The sequence below is a fragment of the Nanorana parkeri genome, unplaced genomic scaffold (assembly GCF_000935625.1).
Source record: "Nanorana parkeri isolate BGI_ZX_2015 unplaced genomic scaffold, ASM93562v1 scaffold519, whole genome shotgun sequence".
Classification (NCBI taxonomy): domain Eukaryota; kingdom Metazoa; phylum Chordata; class Amphibia; order Anura; family Dicroglossidae; genus Nanorana; species Nanorana parkeri.
This window is the reverse complement of record NW_017306787.1, coordinates 453,026-477,227: the sequence shown is the minus strand read 5'-3', so window position 1 is coordinate 477,227 and position 24,202 is coordinate 453,026. Positions and strand designations below refer to the sequence as shown.

At 43.1% G+C, this 24,202-nt stretch overlaps 1 protein-coding gene across 1 annotated transcript in view; it reads left to right on the top strand.

Moving 5' to 3' along the window:
• The window catches only part of RASGRF1 (Ras protein specific guanine nucleotide releasing factor 1), a 73,134-nt gene that overhangs the window by 13,824 nt on the left and 35,108 nt on the right, over positions 1 to 24,202 (top strand). Inside the window, exons 4-12 of the mRNA XM_018561361.1 lie at positions 1,227 to 1,333; positions 10,308 to 10,455; positions 12,948 to 13,037; positions 13,334 to 13,587; positions 18,768 to 18,847; positions 18,973 to 19,166; positions 21,030 to 21,139; positions 21,842 to 21,960; positions 22,589 to 22,749. Coding sequence (XP_018416863.1) covers positions 1,227 to 1,333; positions 10,308 to 10,455; positions 12,948 to 13,037; positions 13,334 to 13,587; positions 18,768 to 18,847; positions 18,973 to 19,166; positions 21,030 to 21,139; positions 21,842 to 21,960; positions 22,589 to 22,749 — 1,263 coding nt within the window. The remainder of the gene's footprint in view (positions 1 to 1,226; positions 1,334 to 10,307; positions 10,456 to 12,947; positions 13,038 to 13,333; positions 13,588 to 18,767; positions 18,848 to 18,972; positions 19,167 to 21,029; positions 21,140 to 21,841; positions 21,961 to 22,588; positions 22,750 to 24,202) is intronic.

Below are 24,202 nucleotides of genomic sequence, written 5' to 3'. Positions count from 1 at the left end.
ATAGATAGATAGATAGATAGATAGATAGATAGATAGATAGATAGATAGATAGATAGATAATTATATTTGCCTACACTTACTGTTTCAGTAGTTTTTTTACAGGGATTTGGGGATTATTCATGTTATATATTACCATATGAGAAGAAATTCTGCTAACTGACACTTAGTAGTTGATGTCTCAGTTATGTCAGAGCTCACTTGTCCTGATACAAGATGAGTACAAATGCCAGAAGTTCATCTGAGAATCAAGTGTCCCATTTACTTAACTGTAGCTTACCATGGTTTGAGCCACATAGCACCTTTTGTCAAGTACCAACTGATAATGGGGTTTCTAGGACATTTTGATTTGTCCTTTTTGTTCAGTAGAGTCATTGACTGAGAACAGGTTTAACAATACAGCTTATGTGGTATATTCACAATCAAAGGATAGGTATAAGAGTTTGTGTTGACCATTCGCTGACAGTACAGATATTGTTTAAAATAATGTATGATATGGTCATTAGCAAAGGCTAGAACTGAGAGGTTATGTAGTACAGTCATTGGTAGTTTTATAATGCAGTCATTGGCAGAGGCCAGATATGAGATGTTACATGGTGCAGTCATTGGCAGAGGCCAGATATGAGATGTTACATGGTGCAGTCATTGGCAGAGGACTGGTATGAGATGTTATATGATGCAGTCATTGGCAGAATACAGACCTAAGACATTGCATATTCCAGTATCTGGTAGAGGTTATGTGTGAGAGTAATGTAATACAGTCATTTACAGGGGCTATAGTATTATAGTATGTTATATAGTACAATTATCAATTGTTCAAGTGGTTATCTGGTATAGTGACTGGTCATGGACAGATGTGAGAAGAATATTGGTACAGTAACTGACATATAGATAGACATGAGAGGTGATATAGTACAGTCACTGGTTGTGTACAGGTATGAAGAGTTCTGTAGTACAAGGTGTGAGGGGTTTTGTCATTTAAACATTGGCAGAGGATATGAGGGAATATGATGTAGAGTTATAGTTGTCAGAAGCTGTGTAGTACAGTCAGCAGGACGGGCCTGGTTTTATGGGCAGTATAGTACAGTCACTTTCAGTAGGCATAAGAAGTAATACGTTAATAACAGAGGACAGATATGACATGTTGTGAAGTACAGATATCAGTAGGAATTGGGAAATATAGTACACCGTGCTTCATATTAATTTCCTGAATGTGTGTTTTCTTGCAGTTTTGTTTTATCATCAACTTTAACCATGAAAATCAGAAGCCTTTGGAGCTACGCACAGAGGATTCGAAGGACTGCGATGAGTGGATAACAGCCATCTCACGAGCCAGGTACAGTGTACTTACAAAGTGCTTCTGTACATCTAAGTTGCAGCTCCTAAACATTGTAACAAGGACACTCGACTGTAGTCCAGGAAATTCAAGTAAAACGCAGTTTATTAAAGGGCAAACACAAAGTCTCTGGTCATCCATGGGGTAGCCTTCCCCTGTTCACATAAAGGCCAACATTTCATGCACTTTTCATGATAATCGGCCTTCTTTAGCAAATACAGTCCTTTGTAGCATATACTGTCCTTAGTAGCTTTCCTCAGCTCTAAGGCTCTCAGCACACCTCAGTGTGATACTCACATTGCTCTCCCAGCCGTGGATCACGGACTCTCTCAGCGGTGTCCAACTGGTCCCTTGGGTCACCGACCTTCCTGACCTCTCCCAGCCTCCCCCGGCTGTTCCTTGTGCGTCCAGCATGCACCCGAGTCTCCATGTGTCCGTGTGCCTCCTGCACACACACAACTCCAACACAACTCTCTGAACTCTGGTCCAGACTCCTAATAAGGCCTTGTTCACACCAAGCACGTTCCAAGAGCAGAGCAGTTACAGACCGGAGCAAAACTGCGTCCAATGTATTCCAATGGTATTTTTAGCTCCAGTTCACATCGCAGTGTTCCGTTCCAGAGTAGGTAAAAAAAAACTGCAGCAGGCCCTATTTTACCTGCTCTGGAACGTATGCAAACGCATCAAAAACGCATGCAAACACACTGAAAGACCATTTTAAACTATAAAAAAATATATATATTTATTTTTTTACCAAAAACGGCCCGGAAGCATCAAAAACGCGGCACAACCCACTGCACTGCGTGTGAAGAAACTCATGCAGATCTGCTCTGCATTTGGTGTGAACAAGGCCTAAGGCCCCATTCACACTGAGCGACATGAAAATCGAGCGATTTTGAGCGATATTGCGCGACGAGTGATATTGAGCGACTTGTCGCGCGACTTTTTCCTATTGGGCTCTATGCAATCAGGAGCAATATCGCTCAACATCGCTCGAAAAAAGTGTCATGTAGGAGTGACGAGCTACAAGCGATATTGAGCGATATTGAGCGACAAGATGTGAACAGCTCCATTGAAGTGGATTGGAGAAGCTACATAGAGCGATATCGCGTGGAAATATGAGCGATATCGCTGCAAAAATCGCTCGATAAATCGCTCAGTGTGAATGGGGTCTAAGAGATCTCCTGAGCTCCAGATCCCAGCTACATTTAGGAAAACCTGGAAGGACCTGAAAAGCCAGGCTCTTCCTTATAACATTGTTTACATTTTGGACCCTCTCAGCCCCTTTGGCTGAGAGTCCTGGGTGCCAATGTTGCCATACTACGTTGCGGCATTGCCATGCACTGCCACAACATACTCCACCTACACACACAGCATTCATTCCATATACACTACCAGCTTCCATTCTTTGCACATTTAGATAACATATAATGCAATTAGAGCACCCAGTAAAAAAAAAAAAAAAAGCACAAATGTATGGGCTGCACAGCTCTGTTGCATTTTATTTTGTGAACTTCAGAGACATGTTGTATGTTGGTATGTCTTAAATTTCTTAATTCCAGTAATAAGTATTCATAACATCTATGCTACATATTTTATAGTTTTGGCTAAACTTGACCTCAGTAATCTACCCAGTGGTCCCCAAACTGCGGCCTGCAGGCTGGATGCAGCCCTTTGCTTTCTTTTATCTGGTGCTTTGCTTGCCTTTATCTAGCCCTTAGGGCACTATTCCTCCCACTGATGCCAAGGATGAGGCAATATTTCTTCCATTGACAACAGAGATGGGGCATAACTCCTCTCATTGAAACCAACAATGAGTACAATTCCTCCCACTGTCATAATTGATGGGCCACAATTCCTCCCATTAAAAATCAATAATGGGGCACTTTTTTCCCATTGATACCAATGATGGGGCAATCTTCCCTCCACTGACACCAATGATGAGACATTATTCTTCCTCCCACTTACTACAGGTGCTAGGTCATTTTTTTAATACTAGTGAACACAAGCCTTGGGGCATGTCTTTAATCCTACTGACCACCAAGCCTGACAACTAACACTGGGGCATTTTCTACTCCCACTGGCCACAGTCTAGCTTCCCAAAGGTTTGGAGGACAATAAACTGGCTCTTTGTTTAGAAAGTTTGGGGACCCCTGAACCTAGAAAAACAATCACTCTTAGTCCAAGGGAAAAATGAAAATATTACCTCTAGCATTTTATCAGATAATTTTTTCTCTAAGTAAATGGAACATGGTTGAATGTTTTGGGGAACGGCTGCCTCTATTCACTGTCCAGAGACTACGCATGCAACAAAACTATGATAGAGACAATTTGAAGAGCCCTTCAGTTTAGTGTTCATAGGGTCGCCCATGTGGAAATTGTGCATGTTAAGAATTCTGACTACTGGCCTGTTCACTCACTATTAATTATTTAGGCTCTTTAATGTGCTAAATCTTTAATTAACTGAATCTATTTGTTTTCATTCTTGCATCATTTGTTGCTGTGTTTCTGCTTAATGTCTAAATAGAGTTTGGACTTAGGCTGTACCAATCCTACTAAATTGCAGTTGGGATGCTAGCCCTCTGTAACCTGTATTGAAGCTGCCATAATTACAAGTGTGTACACATCTTCTGGCAAGCAAAACAAACGTATACCTATACCTTACAGGGCACCTTTACCTGCAAATTTGCATGCACATGCATTTACAGCAGCTTAGGTGTATATTTACGAAGGATTCTCCAGCAAATTCACCAGTACATGTTTTATAGCAATGCATCCTTCTGACATTTGTCTAGCATTTCATGGTTGCTTTGGTAAATTTGCACTAGAGGAATGTGACAGCCAGTGAACACCCAACAGGTGTCATATTTACAGTCAGCTGTAAAAGCAGCAGAGGAATTTTTCCAGCTTCAGTTCTCTATAATCCTTAAAAAGCATTAAAAAGGTTAAATATATTATTTATGTGGATTTTTCCTCTAACTTTCAAATATAAACAGCCAGCAAATTGGCATGCCTCCTGCCATGTAGATACCAGCCGCAGTGCTCTTCAGCTAGTGGGTTGCTTTGAGAGTTATATCCCTCCCAAAGCACCAGTGCCCAATGCTGACGGGCACTGGGCTCTTCAGCACCCCTGGCGCCCAGGAGAGGATCCTGGTGGTAAGCGGGGAAACAAGTAGGTGGTAATTGTATTAACACTTGCTTGCCAAGTTCCATTGGTGTCTACTGGCTGCTGTCTCCTAGGAATCCCGGGAGAGGGAACATAATTCCATCTTACCTTACTTTTCAAACTGTATTTGAGAAGTGAGGGGGATCCTGGCACTTGGAGGGTTTGAAGCACCCTGGGAACTATGGGCAGGTACCTCCCCAGAGTTTGCTGTGACATCGCTAGCTATAAGTATTTGATCTTGGGATCTTGTTGTTGGGAGTATCCAAGACATATAAGAAGCCATGGCCTGACTCAACCCAACAGGATACACCTATAACAAAAACAGTTTTTGAAGACTGATCCTTTATTGTACACATCAGTTGTGTTTTTAATGCAAATGTGCATTAGTTCTGTAAAACTATTATCCAGATTATTAGTTATAATCAGTTTTTTGGGGTGTATTCACTTTCTAAAGGTGCCATATATTATTGTTATATTTTTTTTATCTGAAGAGCACAAGAGAGCATGCCCACAATTAAGTTTAGCAGCTTTTGGAGTTTTGGCTTTTTAATATTTCATATTTCATTGCTCTTTCACAAACCGTATTGCTGTACTGCTGTCAGGTATCCCCCTAGTAGCTAAGGAGAAGAAAGTCAACAGATGACAGTAATGCTGTGTGGTGAATAATTCTGTTCATGGGACCCCAGGTATATCTGCATGTTATAAGGTCCCATGCCAAAATCATTAAGGGAATTTCTAGTTCTCCCATGTCCATTGGAAAGACATTCCCACTACCAAGACATGTGCCATCAAACGTAGGCATGCACCAATGACAAGTACCGTACTCGGTACAAGTACAAGCACAGATACTTTTCGAGCTCCAAGACTAGACTAGAGAAAAATTCAAAAGTTAGGAGGCAGCTGTCATTTGTAAGGAGCACACAGAGCTCCTGGGATTTGTACATCTCTGTTTTAATGTATGATTTTGTTTTTATAAATATATATAAAGGGATGCACTGATACCATTTTTGCGAGTACAAGTGCTGATACTTGCCCAAGTACTCACAGATACAAGTACTGATACATTTTTGTTTAGTGTCATGTGACAGTTTTTCTAAAACAATACAGACTAATGATTTCAGGACAGTGGTGGAGCGTCAGAGCCCGGTCCCAGCTGCAATCACTGCAACCCTGGTAGTTCTCATGAAGATGCCAAGTATCGGGACTGGTATCTGAACTGTTATGTGGACATCCCTAAACAAAAATCATTAACACTTCAGCATACTCTTTGCTTTTAACTATATGTTGTTTTCAATTTGATGCAAAATTATTTAACAAAAGCTATTGCTACCTGGATGAATTTTTGAGCATTTAGAGAGTACTGGGCTGTTTGTGCAACCAGGATCTATTCTAGTTATATGGTCAGCTATGCTAAAGTTATGTCATTGCTTTGGAGTTTTGTTTTGATAACATAAGTGGAAATGTCTGTGAAGGTTCTCATTCATCCAGGTCATGGTATATCTGTAAAAAACAAATCAAGGCAACTGGACTTGCTGTATTTTTCTTAAAGACATTTCACTGGACATCTGACCAGCTTTCTCAATTCAGAATGACTTGTGCAAAAATTCACCATATTTATTCCCAGATAATTTTTGTACAAGTTATTCTGAATTGGGAAAGCTGGTCTGATGTCCAGTGAAACGTCTTCAAGACAAATACAGCAAGTCCAGTTGCCTTGGCTTTTGTTTTTACAGATATAAGTGGAAATAAAATTATGGATAACCTGGCTGTATATTTTAGACTCCTAAGCAGCATAAGACTATTGGTATTGTGCCAATGTGAAGTACACAGGAGGAGTCCTGTCGATTCAAGATTTTCCATATCAGACACAATTTATTACCCTACCCACATACATTTTTCAGGTTATATAATGTTATTCAACATACAACTTAACCTTCAAATTACCTCCTGTCATTTAGTAGCTCTCAAACCAATACTATAAGGCCTGTTTCACACCTAGGCATTTTTGAGCAGTTGGAAAAGCATTTTTAGATGCCCAACACAAGAAATCCCATGATTTTCAATGGCCCCTGTACACACCTGAGCAGAAAAACGCCAGCAGGAAAATGCCAAACGCCCGTAAAGGTACATGAGCTTCTTTGGGCAGTTAAAAGCATATTTTTGCACTATAGAATCCAATGGAAACTCCCACAAATGCGCGGCAGAAGCATGTTGCACATTTTTCTTGCGCGTTTAAATGCATGTTTGTTTCATAAGCTGCCAGTCAAAATGCGCGTCTGCATGTACGTGTGTACAAATGTGCACAGTGCGCATAAACGCGCAAATAACCGAAAGCTGAACATGTGCGTACAAAGGTGCAAAAAGGGTGCCGCCGAGGTGTGGGAACCTTGGCCTAAATGCAGCTAAAAGCAGTTAGTCACATTCAACTGGACATTCTCTGTAATGCTTTCTCAGCTCTGAGCTCCTTGCATGGGTGTTGTAATATCATTAACAATACAGAACAAGTCCAGTTGAATATGTCCTGGGTAAATGAGAACCTTCACAGCCAAATACTCTAAATTGGACTTTTTCATCATTACAAGGAGGAACCCTTGAAATAACTGTGAGGTCTAAAGGGAACCACTGATAATAATGATTCATACATAGAACATAGTTTTGATGAATACACGACAGTTTTAATGTCACATGACATCATTTTAAAACATGTAAGACTTAATCTCTACTAATTAATACCTACAGTGTGCTTACATCATCTGTACATCCAACGTTATTAAAGTTTAATTTGGCACAAGGCCAACATGCACACCCTGTAAGACTTAAAGGCCAAGTTTACTACCTTTCTAAACCATGTTTCATGTTACACCCATATTTAGTGTATAACATGAACCATGGTCACATCATAATCTCCCTTCCCTCTTTCCCTTTGAGTGTATGGATAGCCAAAATGTTTCTTTTCAGTAGTGGATAGATTATGAAAAGGTTAAAACCCCTGGCAGGCTATTTTCTGCTATCTGTGCCCCATTGGGGAAATTTCCCTTCCATTTCTTTCCTGGAGACACAAAAGGAAGTAGAAGACGAAATCCTTTCAATCCTTTCAAAAGCAATTTTACACTATGTGCATTTATCCTTTGCACCCCTTTCCAATCTAAAGGTAAACCACACTTCTTTAATTAACTGCATCCTGCAGCAATGACCTCCAAATCCTGTAATTGAAATCTTCTTTCCGCTGTCCGCACCTCCACAGTCAATGAGGTTCAACGGGGCCATCTCTTAAAGGATAAGCGCACATATTGTTTAAGAGATGGCCACCTATAACTAAAATACTGCATTTAGATGAGCGGAGCCTTTAAGGAGAATGTTATGCAATATGAAGCAGCATCACATAATGTGAAAATGTGCTGTGCTCCTGTGACTGATGCTTTGTCTGAGAAGATTATTGGGCTGACAATCAAGAACTTGCATTCTTAAGCCACTCAAGTGTAAAGGAATTAATGCTACAGGCATATCCTTATTTGCCACTCCTAACTTCACCTGTACACCGTTTATGTCAGCAGCTGGAGCAACAAGTTTCTCACTGGACTGCACATAGTGAAGAATTAAGCTTAAAGTTGATTTCCACTTTTGCAGCCAAATTGGGAATAAAACATATTTTAGATTTGTGATATGTTCCCATTCACATAACATAACTTCAACAAAATAAAAATTATTGCTTACTTTTTTAAGTCTTGTTTATTTGCTTGAAAATCCAACCTAGATCCCCCCTATGTAAAATTTAGGAGGGGGCTGTGGAATTCATGTTTACCATAATTAACCCTGTGATTCCAGATCTCATTATCAGTTGTAGACCAGATTTTAACATTGTCTGTCCCTGCATTGTCTGCTGCTTGGCTGGTTAAAATCTAGTCCCGTGCTGCCTGCGTCGGCACCTTACATCCTTCAGACTTGACATTGCTTCTGCAGTTCAGGTAGCCTGTGGGACAGGCATACATGGGCAGTCTGGCACTAGATTTTTACCAGCTGTGATGTAGATATTTTGGGCGGTAAGTGAGGACCTATGGAGGGGAAGACACAAATGATTGCTTCCCTGGCAGTTAGCGTTATGTCTAAGGCCTCATTCACCCGAGAAAAGGCCGCATCGTGCAGCTCCCGGTAAAGACAGGTGCTGCGTGTGATTAGTACGCAGCCCCTGTCTTTCTCTATGGGACTACGCGGCCGTGCGCCGCCCTACGCTCACCCCAAGTGCAGGTGTCCCGGCTCGGACGCAGACAGGATCCATCCTGTCAGTGTATGAGTACGGACACCCGCACCCGTACGGACCTGCACTTGGGGGGAGCGTAGGGCGTCGTACAGCCGAGTAGTCCCATAGTGAAGGACGGGCTGCGTCCTAATCACACGCAGCACCTGTCCTTCCTGGGAGCTGCCTGATACGGCTGTGCACGCAGCACGGAGCTGTACGTGCCGGCCTTTTCTCGTGTGAATGAGGCCTTAGTGTATAAATGTTACAATTATAATATGGTTTCTATTCATAGTTTAGTAATTATGGTGAGCATTCAGGGCTTGTTCACACCAATTGCGGTGTGTTCCAGAGCGGCAGCTGCTGGAATGCAGTGCATTCGCTCACAAAACTTCCCCCTTCGTACTGGGGCGGGAGGGGACGTGGCCGTGCATTGAAGTCAATAGCACCGCAAACACGACCCCCACCCACATGCTGCATGCTCTATTTTTTTCGTTTGCAGTGGACCGGAACGCAGGCAATGTTTTGCCATTGACTTCAATGCACCGCCAATCCCCCTCCCGCCCCAGAACGAAAGGGAAAGTTTTGTGACCGATTGGGGTGCGTGCCAGCAGCTGCCGCTCTGGAACGCACCACAATTGGTATGAACAAGCCCTTAAGGTGCCCATACACCTTACATCCATCGCATGACACCACTAACCCGCCGAAAATCGTACGATTCTCAGCGGGTTTTCAAGCCTGCTCGGGAGACAAGAGCCTTGCGACCTTACAGTAGAAACAGTCGCACGCCTTCCATACACCTGCCGATTGTCGTACGATCGCAGGATCACCCGCAATTATCGTATGATAATCGGCAGGTGTATGGGCACCTTTACAGTCATCCATTGTCACAAGATGGGCAGTGGTTAACACTATCAGTGCTAACATGTCTGCAATTTAATTGCTGATGGTAACAGCATAACAAATAAGGGTAGCACAGTGGCTTAGTGGTTAGCATGCCTGCCTTGTACTTAGTGGTTAGCATGCCTGCCTTGTAGCATTAAGTTTCTTGACTCGAATCCTGTCCAGGATGCTAGCTGCATGGAGTTTGCAAAGTTCTACCTGTGCATTTGTGGGTTTCCTGCAACACTTAAAAGGCATACTGGTAGGTCTAAATTACTGATTGTCTAGATTGGCCCTAGATAGTGTGAGGGGAATTTATCAAAACTGGAGCAGACAAAATCTGGACCTTAGATTGTAAGCTGCTTGTGGGCAGTGACTGATGAGAATGTGCAGTATGTAAAGTGCTGTATAAATCAGGGGTGGAGAAATTAATATAGAATTCAGTAGCCAGCAAGATTTTTTATGAGCTAGCTCCATTGACAACAACTAGAGAAAACCTTAAAAATTAGACGTCAGCTGTCTTTTTTAAGGAGCATTGGCGACCAGGCTCCTGGGATTTGTCTGGCCCTGATATAAATTGTCAGACTATATATAAATTCTTGTAATAAATGAAGTCTTATGAAGATCATGTTTACTGTTAGGGTTACATGTGTAAGTACAGTTCAACTTACTATGTCCATTTCTTTTCTCAGTTACAAGACCCTCGTAACTGAACATGAAGCTCTCATGCAGAAATATTTGCATTTACTGCAAATTGTGGAAACTGAGAAGAAGGTGGCAAAGCAACTGAGGCAGCAAATAGAAGACGGAGAGGTGGAGGTAGAACGTCTTAAAGCCGAGGTGAGACACATTCTGTTACACAAACATCCACAATGGCAGATCCAGCTTGATATTTCTATCTTTGTACATGGACTACCCTCACCCATAGAGATACACTAAAAGTAAACTTCCAGGTCCTGCCAGTAGGAGGCGCACATATAAGTCTGTACATGAAATATGATGATAACAATATGACAATACACATGGAAAATCTGAGATTCGTGGCAGAATTGTTTTCAGGTGAGCCAGATCACCACTGACTCATAGCAGAGGTTCCATTGTTTATACAGCTGCCACTTGAACATGCATCCGGTACATTCGCTGAATGTTTCTGCTGGAGGACAAAGGAGTTTATACATTTGTTGGCAGAGTAAATTCTGGATGTATGATGTAGTATATTGCAATATGAATTTCAGCATGCTTAGGGAGGTTCCATGGTATACAGCCTTAGGGGAAGTTTGAAACCATGTTGTAATTAGTGCATTAGTGGGCAACAGAATGGCTTGCAGCACTGGGGGTCCCTGGTTCAAATCCCGGTCAGGACACTATCTGCAATGAGTTTGCATGTTCTCCCTGTGCTTGTGTGGGTTTCCTCCAGGTACTCCGGTTTCCTCCCACACTCCAAAGACATGTTGGAAGGTAAATTGGCTGCTGTCTAAATTGGCTTTGTATGCATGCGAGATAGACTTTAGATTGTAAGCTCCTTGAGGGCAGGGACTGATGTGAACGTGCAGTATGTAAAGTGCTGCGCAAATTGTTGTAGCTATATAAATACCTGTAATAATAATAATCACGTAAAACCTAACAATGAACTTCTTTTTGCTCCATTTTGATCTGCTAAATATAAAACTGAAATCGTTTTGTTACATCTGTTCGAAAAGTGCAAAAAATATGGGTCCTGCCAGAAATTCAGTGCTATCCTTTGTCCTGTGCATGCTGCAGGCTTATCTCAAGCAGTGTTATCAGCCCTGCCAGTTGACCCCCATGCACTACAGAACAACTCCTTCCTATGTTATTGAGAGGAGGGCGGGAGTGTTGTTTTGCCACCCTAGGAAAGGAAGTGTGTTACTGACGGGATCATCAGATGAAAATAAAGGGAAAAGCCTTTTTTAACACACACATTTAAGTACAGATTCAGCTGTGTCCCATAATGGACGCAAGCCACTGAAGTTCCCTTGTAGTAGCGTGAGCACCTCCCCACCTGCATCCATGGCGGCACATTACACTTTACCATTGATGTATATTTCACTCATTTGCAGTTCAGTCTCCTTTGTTTTGGGTGTCATAGCTGTGAATGCTTTGTGCAGAGATAAATAGGAGTAGGACTTAGTGTCATTGGGATGTGATGTCTTGGTCACAGCTGCTGACACTTTGATGTGATAATGAGAATTATTTGATATTAAAGGCCAAGAATCTGAATATTTATGAATGTTAGAGTTGTGCTTTTCATAAACAACATCTACATTAACCCTCTATACCCTGGAAGGCTGTATCCTGCTCCATTATTTCTGATCTTACCACAGTGCCACCTGGCGGCTGCTCCGTGTGACACCACTCCTGGGGACACCCCTGGTTGGCACCACTCTATGGAGGAGCAATGGAGTCACCCTTGGACAGCAGCATTGTCACCCTGTTGTAGGGTAATGTTAGAGATGCTGCAGCAGATTTGGATGGACTTCACTAACAAATGAAATCTGACCTCCAAGTAACACTTTTAATCATTTGCAGCAAAAGTTTATTTTCCTTTTTGGATAAAGGTTTTATATAATTGAACAAATGTTGATCATTGTAAGCCCCCCGTTAGCGTTCAATGGCCACTTTTGCTGGATCGCTTGGTCTGTTGAAGCAGAACTCCGTGGAAATGTTTTATTAACCCTCGCAGTGGAGCTACCCCCGCACTGCACGGATCATGTGCTCGGTTTAGTCTAGGGAGGAAAATAACAAAGCTATACTCACCCAAGCCGACCAGCTATGACATTGCTGCCTCCCGCCAGTATCCTCCTATGCTGCAGCATTGGGATGTTTCTCAGTGTCCTCACGTCCTATACAAAGTGATGATTTATGAGGCCTTGTACCCATAATTTTAAAATTTCCTCCCTAGACACAAAGAGCACTTGCAGTGCGGGGGTAGCCCCACTGGAAGGGTTAATAATAATTTTCCCCCGGAGTCCTTCTTTAAAGGAAGAAGGAAAATAACAGACTTGCTGGCCAGATCTCCAGGTGAAAATAAAAGAAAAAAGCCTAAATAAAGAAAACGAATGCAGCCACCATATCTAAGTATTGGTAAGCTGGCATATATAAATTTTTTTAATTTGGCGTTTAGATACGATTGCTGTGCGTTCCAGCAGCTAGCACTCTGAAACGCACTGGAATTGGTGTGAACAAGCCCTAAATGCATAAAATTTGAAACGATAGGAACTTCGTTTGCATATGGTCTGGCACTGGCCTAAGAGAGAAATATTACCGCAGTAAATAATTTCCACTGTGTTCTCATTCCTGATTATTTCTTACAGATTGCGTCATTACTGAAAGATAACGAGCGTATCCAATCAACAACAAGCAATGCTCAAAATGAAGACACTGACATTAGGAAGATAAAGAAGGTAACAGTATTTTCAGCTGTTTGTCACTATGTTTAGCTATATAGCTTTCCAGCCATCACAATACCTTCAGGGGATGATTACTAAAGTGTTTGCGCAGCGTATAGCGGGACGGTGACATTCGCAGCTCATTACTGCCACTAGATAGAGCTGAGGAGCAAAGGATTTTCCTATGCTCCTTGGCTCCTTCGCTGTGAACGTCATTTGCCCAGCTTTAAGGGGGGTAAACGCTTTATAGATCAGCTCCTTAACATCATTAGTCAGTTTGTAACCTGTTCCAATATGTGTCTTCTTCACAGGTACAAAGCTTCCTGCGTGGATGGCTATGTCGGCGGAAGTGGAAAAGTATAATCCAGGATTACTCGAGGTCTCCCCATGCCGACAGCATGCGCAAGAGAAACCAGGTTGTGTTCAGCATGCTAGAAGCAGAATCGGAATATGTTCAGCAGTTGCATATTTTGGTCAACAACTTTCTGCGTCCTCTGCGCATGGCGGCTAGCTCCAAGAAGCCATCAATCACCCATGATGATGTCAGCAGCATTTTCCTGAACAGGTGGAGATACTTGCAGCATTGGTTGGGGACCTTGTTGAAAAACAGAACAGTTTTAGAGCGTATGAATGTATTTGTTCTCTGTCAACACTGGGTGTATTTTATCTTTTATATAGTTAGTTATAGGTAATCGGAGATAGGTAAGGGAGACTAAAACTGAAAGTGGGCCTTCACCCTCCCCACCCACCTTCCCCTTGTTGCACTTCTAGTGCCCTTCTTTCTCAAAATCAAACAATTTATTTTTTTCCAAAAATACCTTTTTCTTCAGGACCTCTCCTAGGATTCCCACCTAGGTGACAATGATGTCCAAGCCTCCTGGAATACTGGTGTCAGGAAGCCTTGGGGTGCTTTATGGCATATGTGGCACTGCGTGTCATCAGGGGACCAGCTGACTCTTGCAGCCGGCCCCCTGATGACACACCGATGTGCATGGGCTTCATCAGGGGGCTGCTGCAAGAACCCAGAAGAGACAGCTGGGTCTCTCATGACACACCGAGGTGCATGGGCTTCATCAGGGAGCCCAGTGCAAGAACACAGAATAGACAGCTGGGTCTCTCATGACATGACACAATGAGGTGCATGGGCTTCATCAGGGGGCCTGCTGCAAGAGCACAGAAGAGACAGCTGGGTCTCATGACATGACACACTGAGGTGCATGGGCTTCATCAGGGGGCTGCTGCAAGAACCCAGAAGAGACAGCTGGGTCTCTCATGACACACCGAGGTGCATGGGCTTCATCAGGGGGCTGCTGCAAGAACCCAGAAGAGACAGCTGGGTCTCATGACATGACACACTGAGGTGCATGGGCTTCATCAGGGAGCCTGCTGCAAGAACAATGAAGAGACCACTGGGTCTCTCATGACATGACACAATGAGGTGCATGGGCTTCATCAGGGGGCCTGCAGCAAGAACGCAGAAGAAACAGCTGGGTCTCTCATGACATGACACAATGAGGTGCATGGGCTTCATCAGGGGGCCTACAGCAAGAACCCAGAAGAGACAGCTGGGTCTCTCATGACATGACACACTGAGGTGCATGGGCTTCATCAGGGGGCCTGCTGCAAGAATACAGAAGAAACAGCTGGGTCTCTGATGACACACCGAGGAGCATGGGCTTTATCAGGGGGCCTGCTGCAAGAACCCAGATTACACAGCTGGGTCTCTCATGACACATTGAGGTGCATGGGCTTCATCAGGGGGCCTGCTGCAAGAACCCAGAAGAGACAGCTGGGTCTCTCATGACACACCGAGGAGCATGGGCTTTATCAGGGGGCCTGCTGCAAGAACACAGAAGAAACAGCTGGGTCTCTCATGACACACCAAGGTGCATGCGCTTTATCTGGGGGCCTGACAAAAATGTATATTAAGGGGCGATGATCCTGTGTGCTGTAAAATGTATGTTCCTTGTAATAATCTGCACATAATTTGAGTTTACAGATTATAGTAGAAGTAGTTTACAGATTGTCACATGCTTGTGTCTGTGTGTGTCATATTGAGATTTGTAGCCATTAGAGCAGTGGTTCTCAACCTTTCTAGGGCCGGGACCCCTTGGTAACATTTGCCAAGTTGTGGTGACCCCCAACTCCAGAATTAGTAACGCGCTGGACTTGGGACTAAAAATAGAAGCACACTCACAAGAATACAAGCCCTCCCCAGCCCCTGCTACCTGCTTGCCTGCTCTGTCTCCATGCAGCAGAATAGGAAAGCCCCGCTGTACACACTCCCCGGCCACTAGATGTCGCTGCAGCGGCCAGGAAGTGTGTATAGCGGCACTTTTATATTCACAGCCTCTGCTGTCCTCCCGCTGACTGACACTGCTGCGCTAGGAGGAGGCTGAGGAGCCTCCCACCTAGCACAGCAGAAGTGGATGCTGCGACCCCCTCAACAGTGAGTTGGGACCCACTTTTGGGTCACGACCCACAGGTTGAGAACCGCTGTATTAGAGGATGCACCATTGTGTCTGTCAGCAGCATCAGCATGCTTACTAATAGGGTTGCACAGATACCAAGTACAGTACTCGGTACAAGTACGAGTACATGTACCGATACTTTTGAGCTCCAAGACTACACTATAGAAAAATTCAAAAATTATGAGGCAGCTGTCATTTGTAAGGAGCACACGGAGCTCCTGGGATTTGTACATCTCTGTTTTAATGTTTTTATAAATATAAATAAAAGGATGCACAGATACCAGTTTTGCGAGTACGAGTACTGGTACTTGCCGAGTACTTACAAGTACGAGTACTGATACATTTTTGTTTATTGTCATGTGACAGTTTTTCTAAAACAATATCGACTAATGATTTCAGGACAGTGGTGGAGTGCCAGAGCCAGGTCCCAGCTGCAACCGCTGCAACCCTGGTAGTTCTCATGAAAATGCCAAGTATCTGCACTGGTACTCGAAAAGTATCTGTGCAACTCTACTTACTAATTACACTGCCACAAGAAAATCAATTTCAGGAATGGCACCTGTTGAGTGTAATGCATTCCATGCAGCATGAGATGGTACAAGATAAAAAGACTTTCTGATGGCTTTCAGATAATCACTTTGTTGTAACATTGTGGTGGTCAACTGTGACCACTGTGCTGTGCAGGGCTGGTCAAATCTCAGTGCCCAGGAAGCCTATGCTTCTTATAAATTACAGCCTACACCTAGTTTTTAAAGTTTTCCTTCTAGTTGTTGTCAATAGAGCTGGCCCCTTAAAGAAAATCCTGCTTGCTCCTTGATTAGACAGACTTATTCCTGAATTCCATATTAATGTTTCCACTCCTTCTTTAAGGGCTTGTTCACACCATATCCAGATCATGTCCAGACCAGAACAGTTTGTTCCAGGACCAAAAAAGCATCCCAATGTATCCCCATGGTATTTCTGGGCTCCGTTCACACCAGCGCAGTCTGTTCCGGTCGAGACAAAAAACAGAATACTGCTTGCCTCATTTTCTCTGGTCTGGAATGCACTGGAACACATGGAAATGGATCACAAACGCACTGGAACGCACCTGTAGGCCCATTTTAAGCTAAAAAACATTGCGGTAAAAACGCGGCAAAACTCAATGCACCGCGTTTCCGATCTGGTCCGGAAAATGGTGTGATCCTGTCCTAAAGGATGTACAGCATGTATTTTAGAAAAAGCAAGAATGGTATATACCAGGGGTAGGTAACTTCAGGATTCCAGCTGTTGTGGAACTACAAGTCCCAAAAGACATTATAAGAGTGACAGCCTCAGAGGCACGATGTGGTTTGTAGTTACACCACAGCTGGAGTGCCAAGGTTGCCTACCCTTGATCTATACAAAATACAATTAAGTAATATTATTTACAATTTAAAATATTCTGAGCTTATCAGCATTGAAAATATTGGAGTAAATCCGGGGTCCACAAAAGTATGAGAAATGGAAGATCATTTTCTTTATTTCTTTATATATCAGAAACAATCAGAACAGGTGCAATTACAGACATTGGAACCATAAAAGTACGAATATTCTAAGTGCCTGGAAATCGATGACTACAGGTATAATCTTATGAGAGTCATAGAATCTAAATCGGGCATTTTATACAAAGATTCTAGAAGATCTGGGGAATAAAGAGGTGTTGCAGATGGAGTAGATAAGGAGAGGCTGTAGTGGTAGTTGAGGGTAGGTAAAGGGTAGGGTGGAGGGAGAGCGAAACAAGGGGGAAGATAAGGGATATGGAAGGAGCAATGGATTGATCAATTTGTTCCAATAAGGGCACACAGTGTAAAGCTGGCCATACACTTTACAACCCTCGCAAGACTTTTGTCTTGCGAGGGTTGTAAAGTAACTTAAAAAATGTAAGATCTGCCCATCATGGACAGGCAGATCGTACTTGAAGATCGTCCGCACACCGGCCCGTTCGGCAGTTGTCGAACAAGCACGCCACTAACCCGCCGAGAATCGCACGATTCTCGACGGGTTTTCCAGCCTGCTTGTTCGACGGAAGACGTGCGACCGTACAGTAGAAACGGTTGCACGCCTTCCGTACACTGCGCGATTATCATACGATAATCGTACAGTGTATGGGCACCTTAACAGAGAAAAAGTCAAACTACATTCGCAATTTCAGAAACGGATTTGGAAAATTGAATCCATGCGTCACTTCTTTTATGGAATAGGGTCTGTGAATTCAATCTATATGCAGTAAGTCGTTCGTAGTGACAATTGGAGGAAACTTTATGAAAATTTTTAGATATGGATATTGGGAGAATGCTAATTGCGGGCTATAAGGATCCTAGCTGAAAATAAAATATGCATGACAACAGATCTATATTGAGGAGGATATTTATCAACAGAAATACTTAAAGGAGAACTATGAGGTGAGTGCTTTTCACTCACCTCATAGTTCTAGCCGACTTGTGACAATGAGACTGTCACAGGTTGGCTCAGTAGATCGGGAGGTGAGCGAACACATACCGGCGTTCACTCACCTCTCGATCCTGTCACGGCTCTCTGCCGTGACGGGAGGTGCTGGATTCCCCCCGTTCCGATCCGCCAGAGCTGACTGGCGGAACGGACGGGGGGGCGGGTACAGCTGGCTCTGCCTCTAGATAGGCAGAGCCAGGTGTCAGTCACGCAGCTGGGCAGATCCAGACATAATTGTCGGGATCCGCTTCAGCTGCGGCGTCTTAGTATACTGCGAGCAGCAGCTCGCGGTATACTGTGGCGTCTCAGTATACCGCGAGCTACAGCTCGCGGTATACTGAGCCTAGGGTGACGGGAGGACGCTAGTTTGTGTCCTCCCGTTACCCTAAGGAGAACTATGGGGAAAAGCCTTAACCCCATAGTTCTCCTTTAAGAGTGCCGTCTCAGGCAATAGTGAGAAATTGATGCCTGAAGATTTGGTCAGGAGCCTAGAAATTGAGTGCCAAAAACCTGGTAATCGTCTACAAAACCAAAAAACATGAGGTAAACTACCCACTTGGCCGCAATTTCACCAGCAAAGGGGGGAAGATGTTGGGTATATTTTTGATAATCTATATGGGGTGAGATACCACCTAGTAAGGATTTTCGGGGCGTTGTCCCAATGATCGATGCACCATGAGTGCCAATTCCCATTGTCGGTCTGAAATTTTGTACCATCAGATTTGTATAGTGTTTGGGCAGCGTTGGCATTAGTGCTTCGCTAAGGGCAAACAATATCCATTTATATAACCCTTTTCTTTTACAGTGAGACCATCATGTTTTTGCACCAGATCTTTTATCAGGGCCTGAAGGCTCGGATCTCCAGCTGGCCCACACTGGTGTTGGGTGAGGAATTGTCTTTTTCTCTGATACATGTTTCTGAATCTCTGTATGACTCTTGTCACTGCTGTCACACTGCTGCCAGTAATCCGGTAATTGATTACACATCGGTCTCCTCACTGTCTTTTCAGCGGATCTGTTTGACATCCTCCTGCCGATGTTGAACATTTACCAAGAGTTTGTACGGAACCATCAGTACAGCCTGCAGATCCTGGCACACTGCAAGCAAAATCGAGACTTTGATAAACTATTGAAACAATATGAAGCCAAACCAGACTGTGAGGAGCGAACTCTGGAGACCTTCCTCACCTACCCCATGTTCCAGGTCTGTAGAGTATAAGACGAAGAAACTGCAATTTATATCCCCTTTTATTGTGTGACATAAAATCTAGGTTCAGCAAACGCCTAAAGCTGGCCATACACCCTTAGATTTTCATACAAGCACTCGTATGAAATATCTCATCAGAAGATTTAATTACGCCATCAGAGACTTGATGAATATCGTTCAGATTTTTGCTTTGATTTTAACTAGGGATGCACCGATGCTATTATAGGTATCGGTTCCGATACCAATTATTTGGGCCAGTACTCGTCCAAATGCTCCGATACTTATCCCAATACCAGAGCTTCTCCCTCTGACCGGCAGTGCCGCGAGGGAACATGGAGCCAGCTTCCTGGCCAATCAGGAAGCCGGGCCACGCGTAATGACTCACGGCCTGGCTTCCTGATTGGCTGGGAAGCCAGCTCCATGCTGTTTGGTCCGGGAAGCCGACTAAATAGCATGGAGACGGTTTCCCAAGCAATTAAGAAGCCGGGCAGGGGGTAATGACACACTGACCAGCTTCCTGATTGCACAGGAAGCTGGTTCCATGCTAGCGGAAGTACCGGTATCTGTATTCGGCAAGTACCGAAATATAAATATCAGTACTCGTAGTTGATACAGAGGAAATGGTATCGGTGCATCCCTACTTGTAACATTGTATTTTGGAATGAATGTATTTTTTGAGCAAAAGCCAAATTCACTGTTAGAATTTCATTTGTTAAAAAAAAATATTTCATCCTTCTCCTTCAATTTTTTTTTCACTGCTGTCCAAATTGATTGTTGATTTGAGCCCATTGACTGTTAGAGAATTGAATGAAAGTTCTGAAAATGAATTATTTGAACAAAATTCTACTGGGGTATGGCCAGCTTTGGTATAATTTTATTAAAGTAGCAGTAAACTCTTAAACTTTTTTCCCAAAAATGAATCCAGAGCACAAAAATATACATCACCCAGCAAAGTATTTCTTTATATTTTTGCCCAAGGACTTACAGTCATCATGTTTCCAAACAGCTCCAACTCTCGGCTTCCCTGAACTTCCTGTCCGGTACAAGATCACAAGGGACAGAGCAATCTCTGGGAGCTCTCCATCTACTAGCTGGGAGAAGGGAGGAAGGAGCAGTGGGGAGGAGAGGAGAGGCTTGTCTTGCTGTGCCTGTATATTTGTAGAGACACACAGCTTACTTGCACATACAAGGGTGGCTCCATAGGACCCTGCAAGGGAAATGAACCACCCTAAAACAGGATATCAGGGCCAGTGCTCAGGGGACTAGCTGATCCTATGGAACCACCCCTGTGTGTGCTATTAAGCTGTGTGTGTCTCCACATAGACACAGCAAGGCAAGACACTTCCCTCCCCCTCCGCTCTTCTCCCTTTTTCAAGCTAGCACATTGACAGCTCCTAGAGACTGCTTTGTCCCTTGTGACCTTATATGTTACAGAAAGTTCAGGGAAGCCAAGCTGAGAGTTGGAGCTGTTTGGAAACATGATGATCTGTAAGTGCTTGGGCAAAAAAAAAGAGAAATACTTTGCTGGGTAATGTATATTTGTTTGATCTGGATTCATTATCGAACACAAAATTTGAGAGTTTGAATACTACTTTAATAACAATGTCAGCCATCATGCCTTTTATTCCAAATCCAGACTGTACCAGCCAAACAGCTCGGTGGGAGCTTCAGCTTCAACATAAACAACTGCTTTAACAAATCCCTTTAGAATATGGACAAGTAAAATAAACCCCCCTACACACCACTAAGCCCCATAACCATCAAATCCATAAACAATTATGTGTAGCCCAAGGGTCTAGTTGGAGCTGAATGCATTGTGGATTTTGTTGATTGATGACTAACACTGTCTTCCTTTTCTAGATTCCTCGCTATATCCTGACTCTGCATGAGCTGCTCGCTCACACTCCTCATGAACACGTAGAACGTAACAGCCTAGAATATGCCAAATCCAAGCTGGAGGAGCTGTCAAGGTGAGATTGCCAAATTGTAATTATGTCCCAGGGCAGCCACCAATGCCAGTTGCCAAAGGGTGCCACCAGATGGTATGGGGTGCGGTTAGGGTGGTGTGAAGGCGAGGTTGATTGGAATACCAATAGTTGTATTTTTGAGGGGGTGCCACGGGCTGGTTTTCAGCTACAGCTTAAAACCCAATGCCAAGTATTAGCACCCTGTGCTACAGATTGTGTGCATCATTGTAACAGTTTTAGTTACATGTGTTACAGTGAAACTGCTGGTATGTCAGGGAAGAGTGCTGGAGGGTTACATGCTAAAAAGATGATGCATACAATTCTCTCCTGTGTACATGGGAAACACTGTGGTCAATTTTAAGGGTAGCTCCATGGTCTTGTGTAATTGAACAAGGAAATTCCCTATTCATGCCCATGTGACGGGACTGCTCTTCTAATGGTAGTAAAACACTGTAAAGAAAACTTTACGTATAATTTTTATACATAAATCTCAGAAGAGTCCTATAATACATAATAATACATAATACCTTTTATCTGCTGATTACCTGGACATTAACTTCACTGGCTAACTGACCGAATATTGGCTGGTCCAAGGCTATAGTAGCCTCAAGTGGGTACATCTGATGAGTCAGTCCTAACAGCAGCAATAATGTGTACACAGCTTGATAACTGAACCATATATTAAGATGCTGTTTCTTCTTTTAGAATAATGCATGATGAAGTCAGCGAAACAGAAAATATCCGGAAGAATCTGGCTATCGAGAGGATGATTGTCGAGGGCTGTGAGATTTTGCTGGATACCAGTCAGACCTTTGTACGGCAAGGTATGACAGCGTGTGTGTATATAATATATATGGTCGGAATCACTCATTATTCCCCCAGGGTAACCCTAAAATAGACTGGCTCTCACCTGAACCTTAAATCAAGGAAGTATTATTGAGTTGTTTTTGGCAACTCGGAGCCAACGACCTTTGGCTCCCATTACTTTTGAAGCTGAACTAATGCAGTACTGCATTATGGCCACTGGATGAAGCTGAAGAGCATAGGAAATAAATACTTATTTCCTATAAAGAGGTATCACAATACATTTGACCTGAAAAGAAAATATTCTAAAAATGTTCATTTTTGCCTCTATTCACACAGAAAAAACCTTCACAGAGATTCGGAGTGTGAATAGCTCTGTAAATTGTTTATACAGACCCCTAAGTGTGGTTATTCCTTTTATGAGTTGCAGTTTTGTTTTATGTTACAGGCTTAAAAACTCTCTTGCATATAGCATTTGGGGAAACTAATTCTTAATTGAAATCGAGTGAAAGGAAAATATTTTAAATGTTTAAAGCAATCGTGGTTACATTTTAAGGGTGTGGGTTTTTAATCATGACTGTCAGCTAGGAGACTTGTGTTTAGCGTGTGGGCAGTGCATTTACCTATCTAATGATCTAACTTCTCCAGGCTGCCTGATTCAAGTGCCCATGTCAGAGAAGAGCAGGGCAACAAGAGGGCGATTAGGGTCCCTTTCGCTGAAAAAGGAAGGAGAGCGTCAGTGCTTCTTATTCTCCAAACACCTGCTGATCTGCACTCGCAGCTCTGGAGGGAAGCTGCACCTCACAAAGGTAAGTGCAGACATCATCTTCCAGATTAGACCCAACAAAAGGAGTGGATATTGCTTTGTTACATTTTATGTTTTTTTAAAGAATAATTCAGGTCTCTGCTCTCAAAGAAAAACTACCTGTCTACCCGTCCATTTCAGTGTGTTGGGCCCTTCAGTATCAAGCTGGCTAGCTGACAGTGTTTTCCTTAATTCCCAGCTTCTTTCAAACTTAGCATGAATATAAATGACACACAAAACTGTTCCACAACTGTTCCAGACTGCCTTATAGACCTTCTGTACAATGCTCTTTGCTGTGGCAGGCAATATTGTACTTTCCCATTTATCTTTATAGAGCTTGTAGTCACACCCTAGTGTGGATCAATTTTATTGAAAAGCGGCAAAGATAAAATAATACTCACAAGAGTAGATCACAAAGGAGCTTTCAAAATCCAAGGATTTGTGATCTACCATTTTGAACGCTCCTTTGTGATCTACTCTTGTGAGTATTATTTTATCTTTGCCGCTTTTCAATACAATTGATCCACACTAGGGTAGGCGCCCCTTGTCTTTTGTTCTCTTCCCAGATACCACAGTCTTCCTGGCTGAAGTGGGGCAGCGACCCGTAGCACCCACATGTGAGCCCTTTAGTGGAGTGGTCACCTCTGGTGCTTTTTCATTCTTGTAGTCACACCCGCACACTGATGTAAATGCTGGCCAGGGCAGCAGAGAGCTGGACAGTGTAATGTGAATCAACATTTTTAAGTGATAATAAAGTCAAAGTATTTTTTAAGATATTTCAAATGTTGATGAAATCCTTTACAATGGATGCTGCTTCTTGATGTTAAAATATTTTACTTTCCTACAGAATCAGCTTGACACCTGAGCACTGGCACAGATATCCTGTTATAGGGGGGATATCCTGTTTCTAGGTGCCCCCCTTCACATCAGAGCCCCCTCTTTTGACATCTAAGTCCCCTATTTAACTTTAGGAGACTCCTCTTTTTTACATCTAAGCCCCCCTCTTTGACATCAGAAGCCCACTCCATTCACATCACAGCCCCCTCTTTTTACATCTGAGTCCCCCTCTTTAACATCAGGAGCCTAGTCCATTCACATCAGAGTTCCCTCTTTCACACTAGGATCCACAATCTCGATCCTCGTTCTACATTCTCTATAATATAAAATAAACTTCAGCATTGGCAATTGCCACTGAAATAGCCATGAGATAAAAGAATCTGGAGCATCAATCAGCTGATGAGCTTATGCAAAATACAGAGTGACACTTTAAGCACATCTCTATAAAACTATTTAGGGGAGAACAGTTTTGTATTGAAATATCCCTTGGTTACACATCTGGATCAACACACTGCGGACCAAATGCAAATTATAAGTGTCCTGTTTCTCCTTGAAGAAGACAAGGGATGCAGAATACTAGAATAAAGCCATTATTTCCCATAATACCATCTTTGTCATCT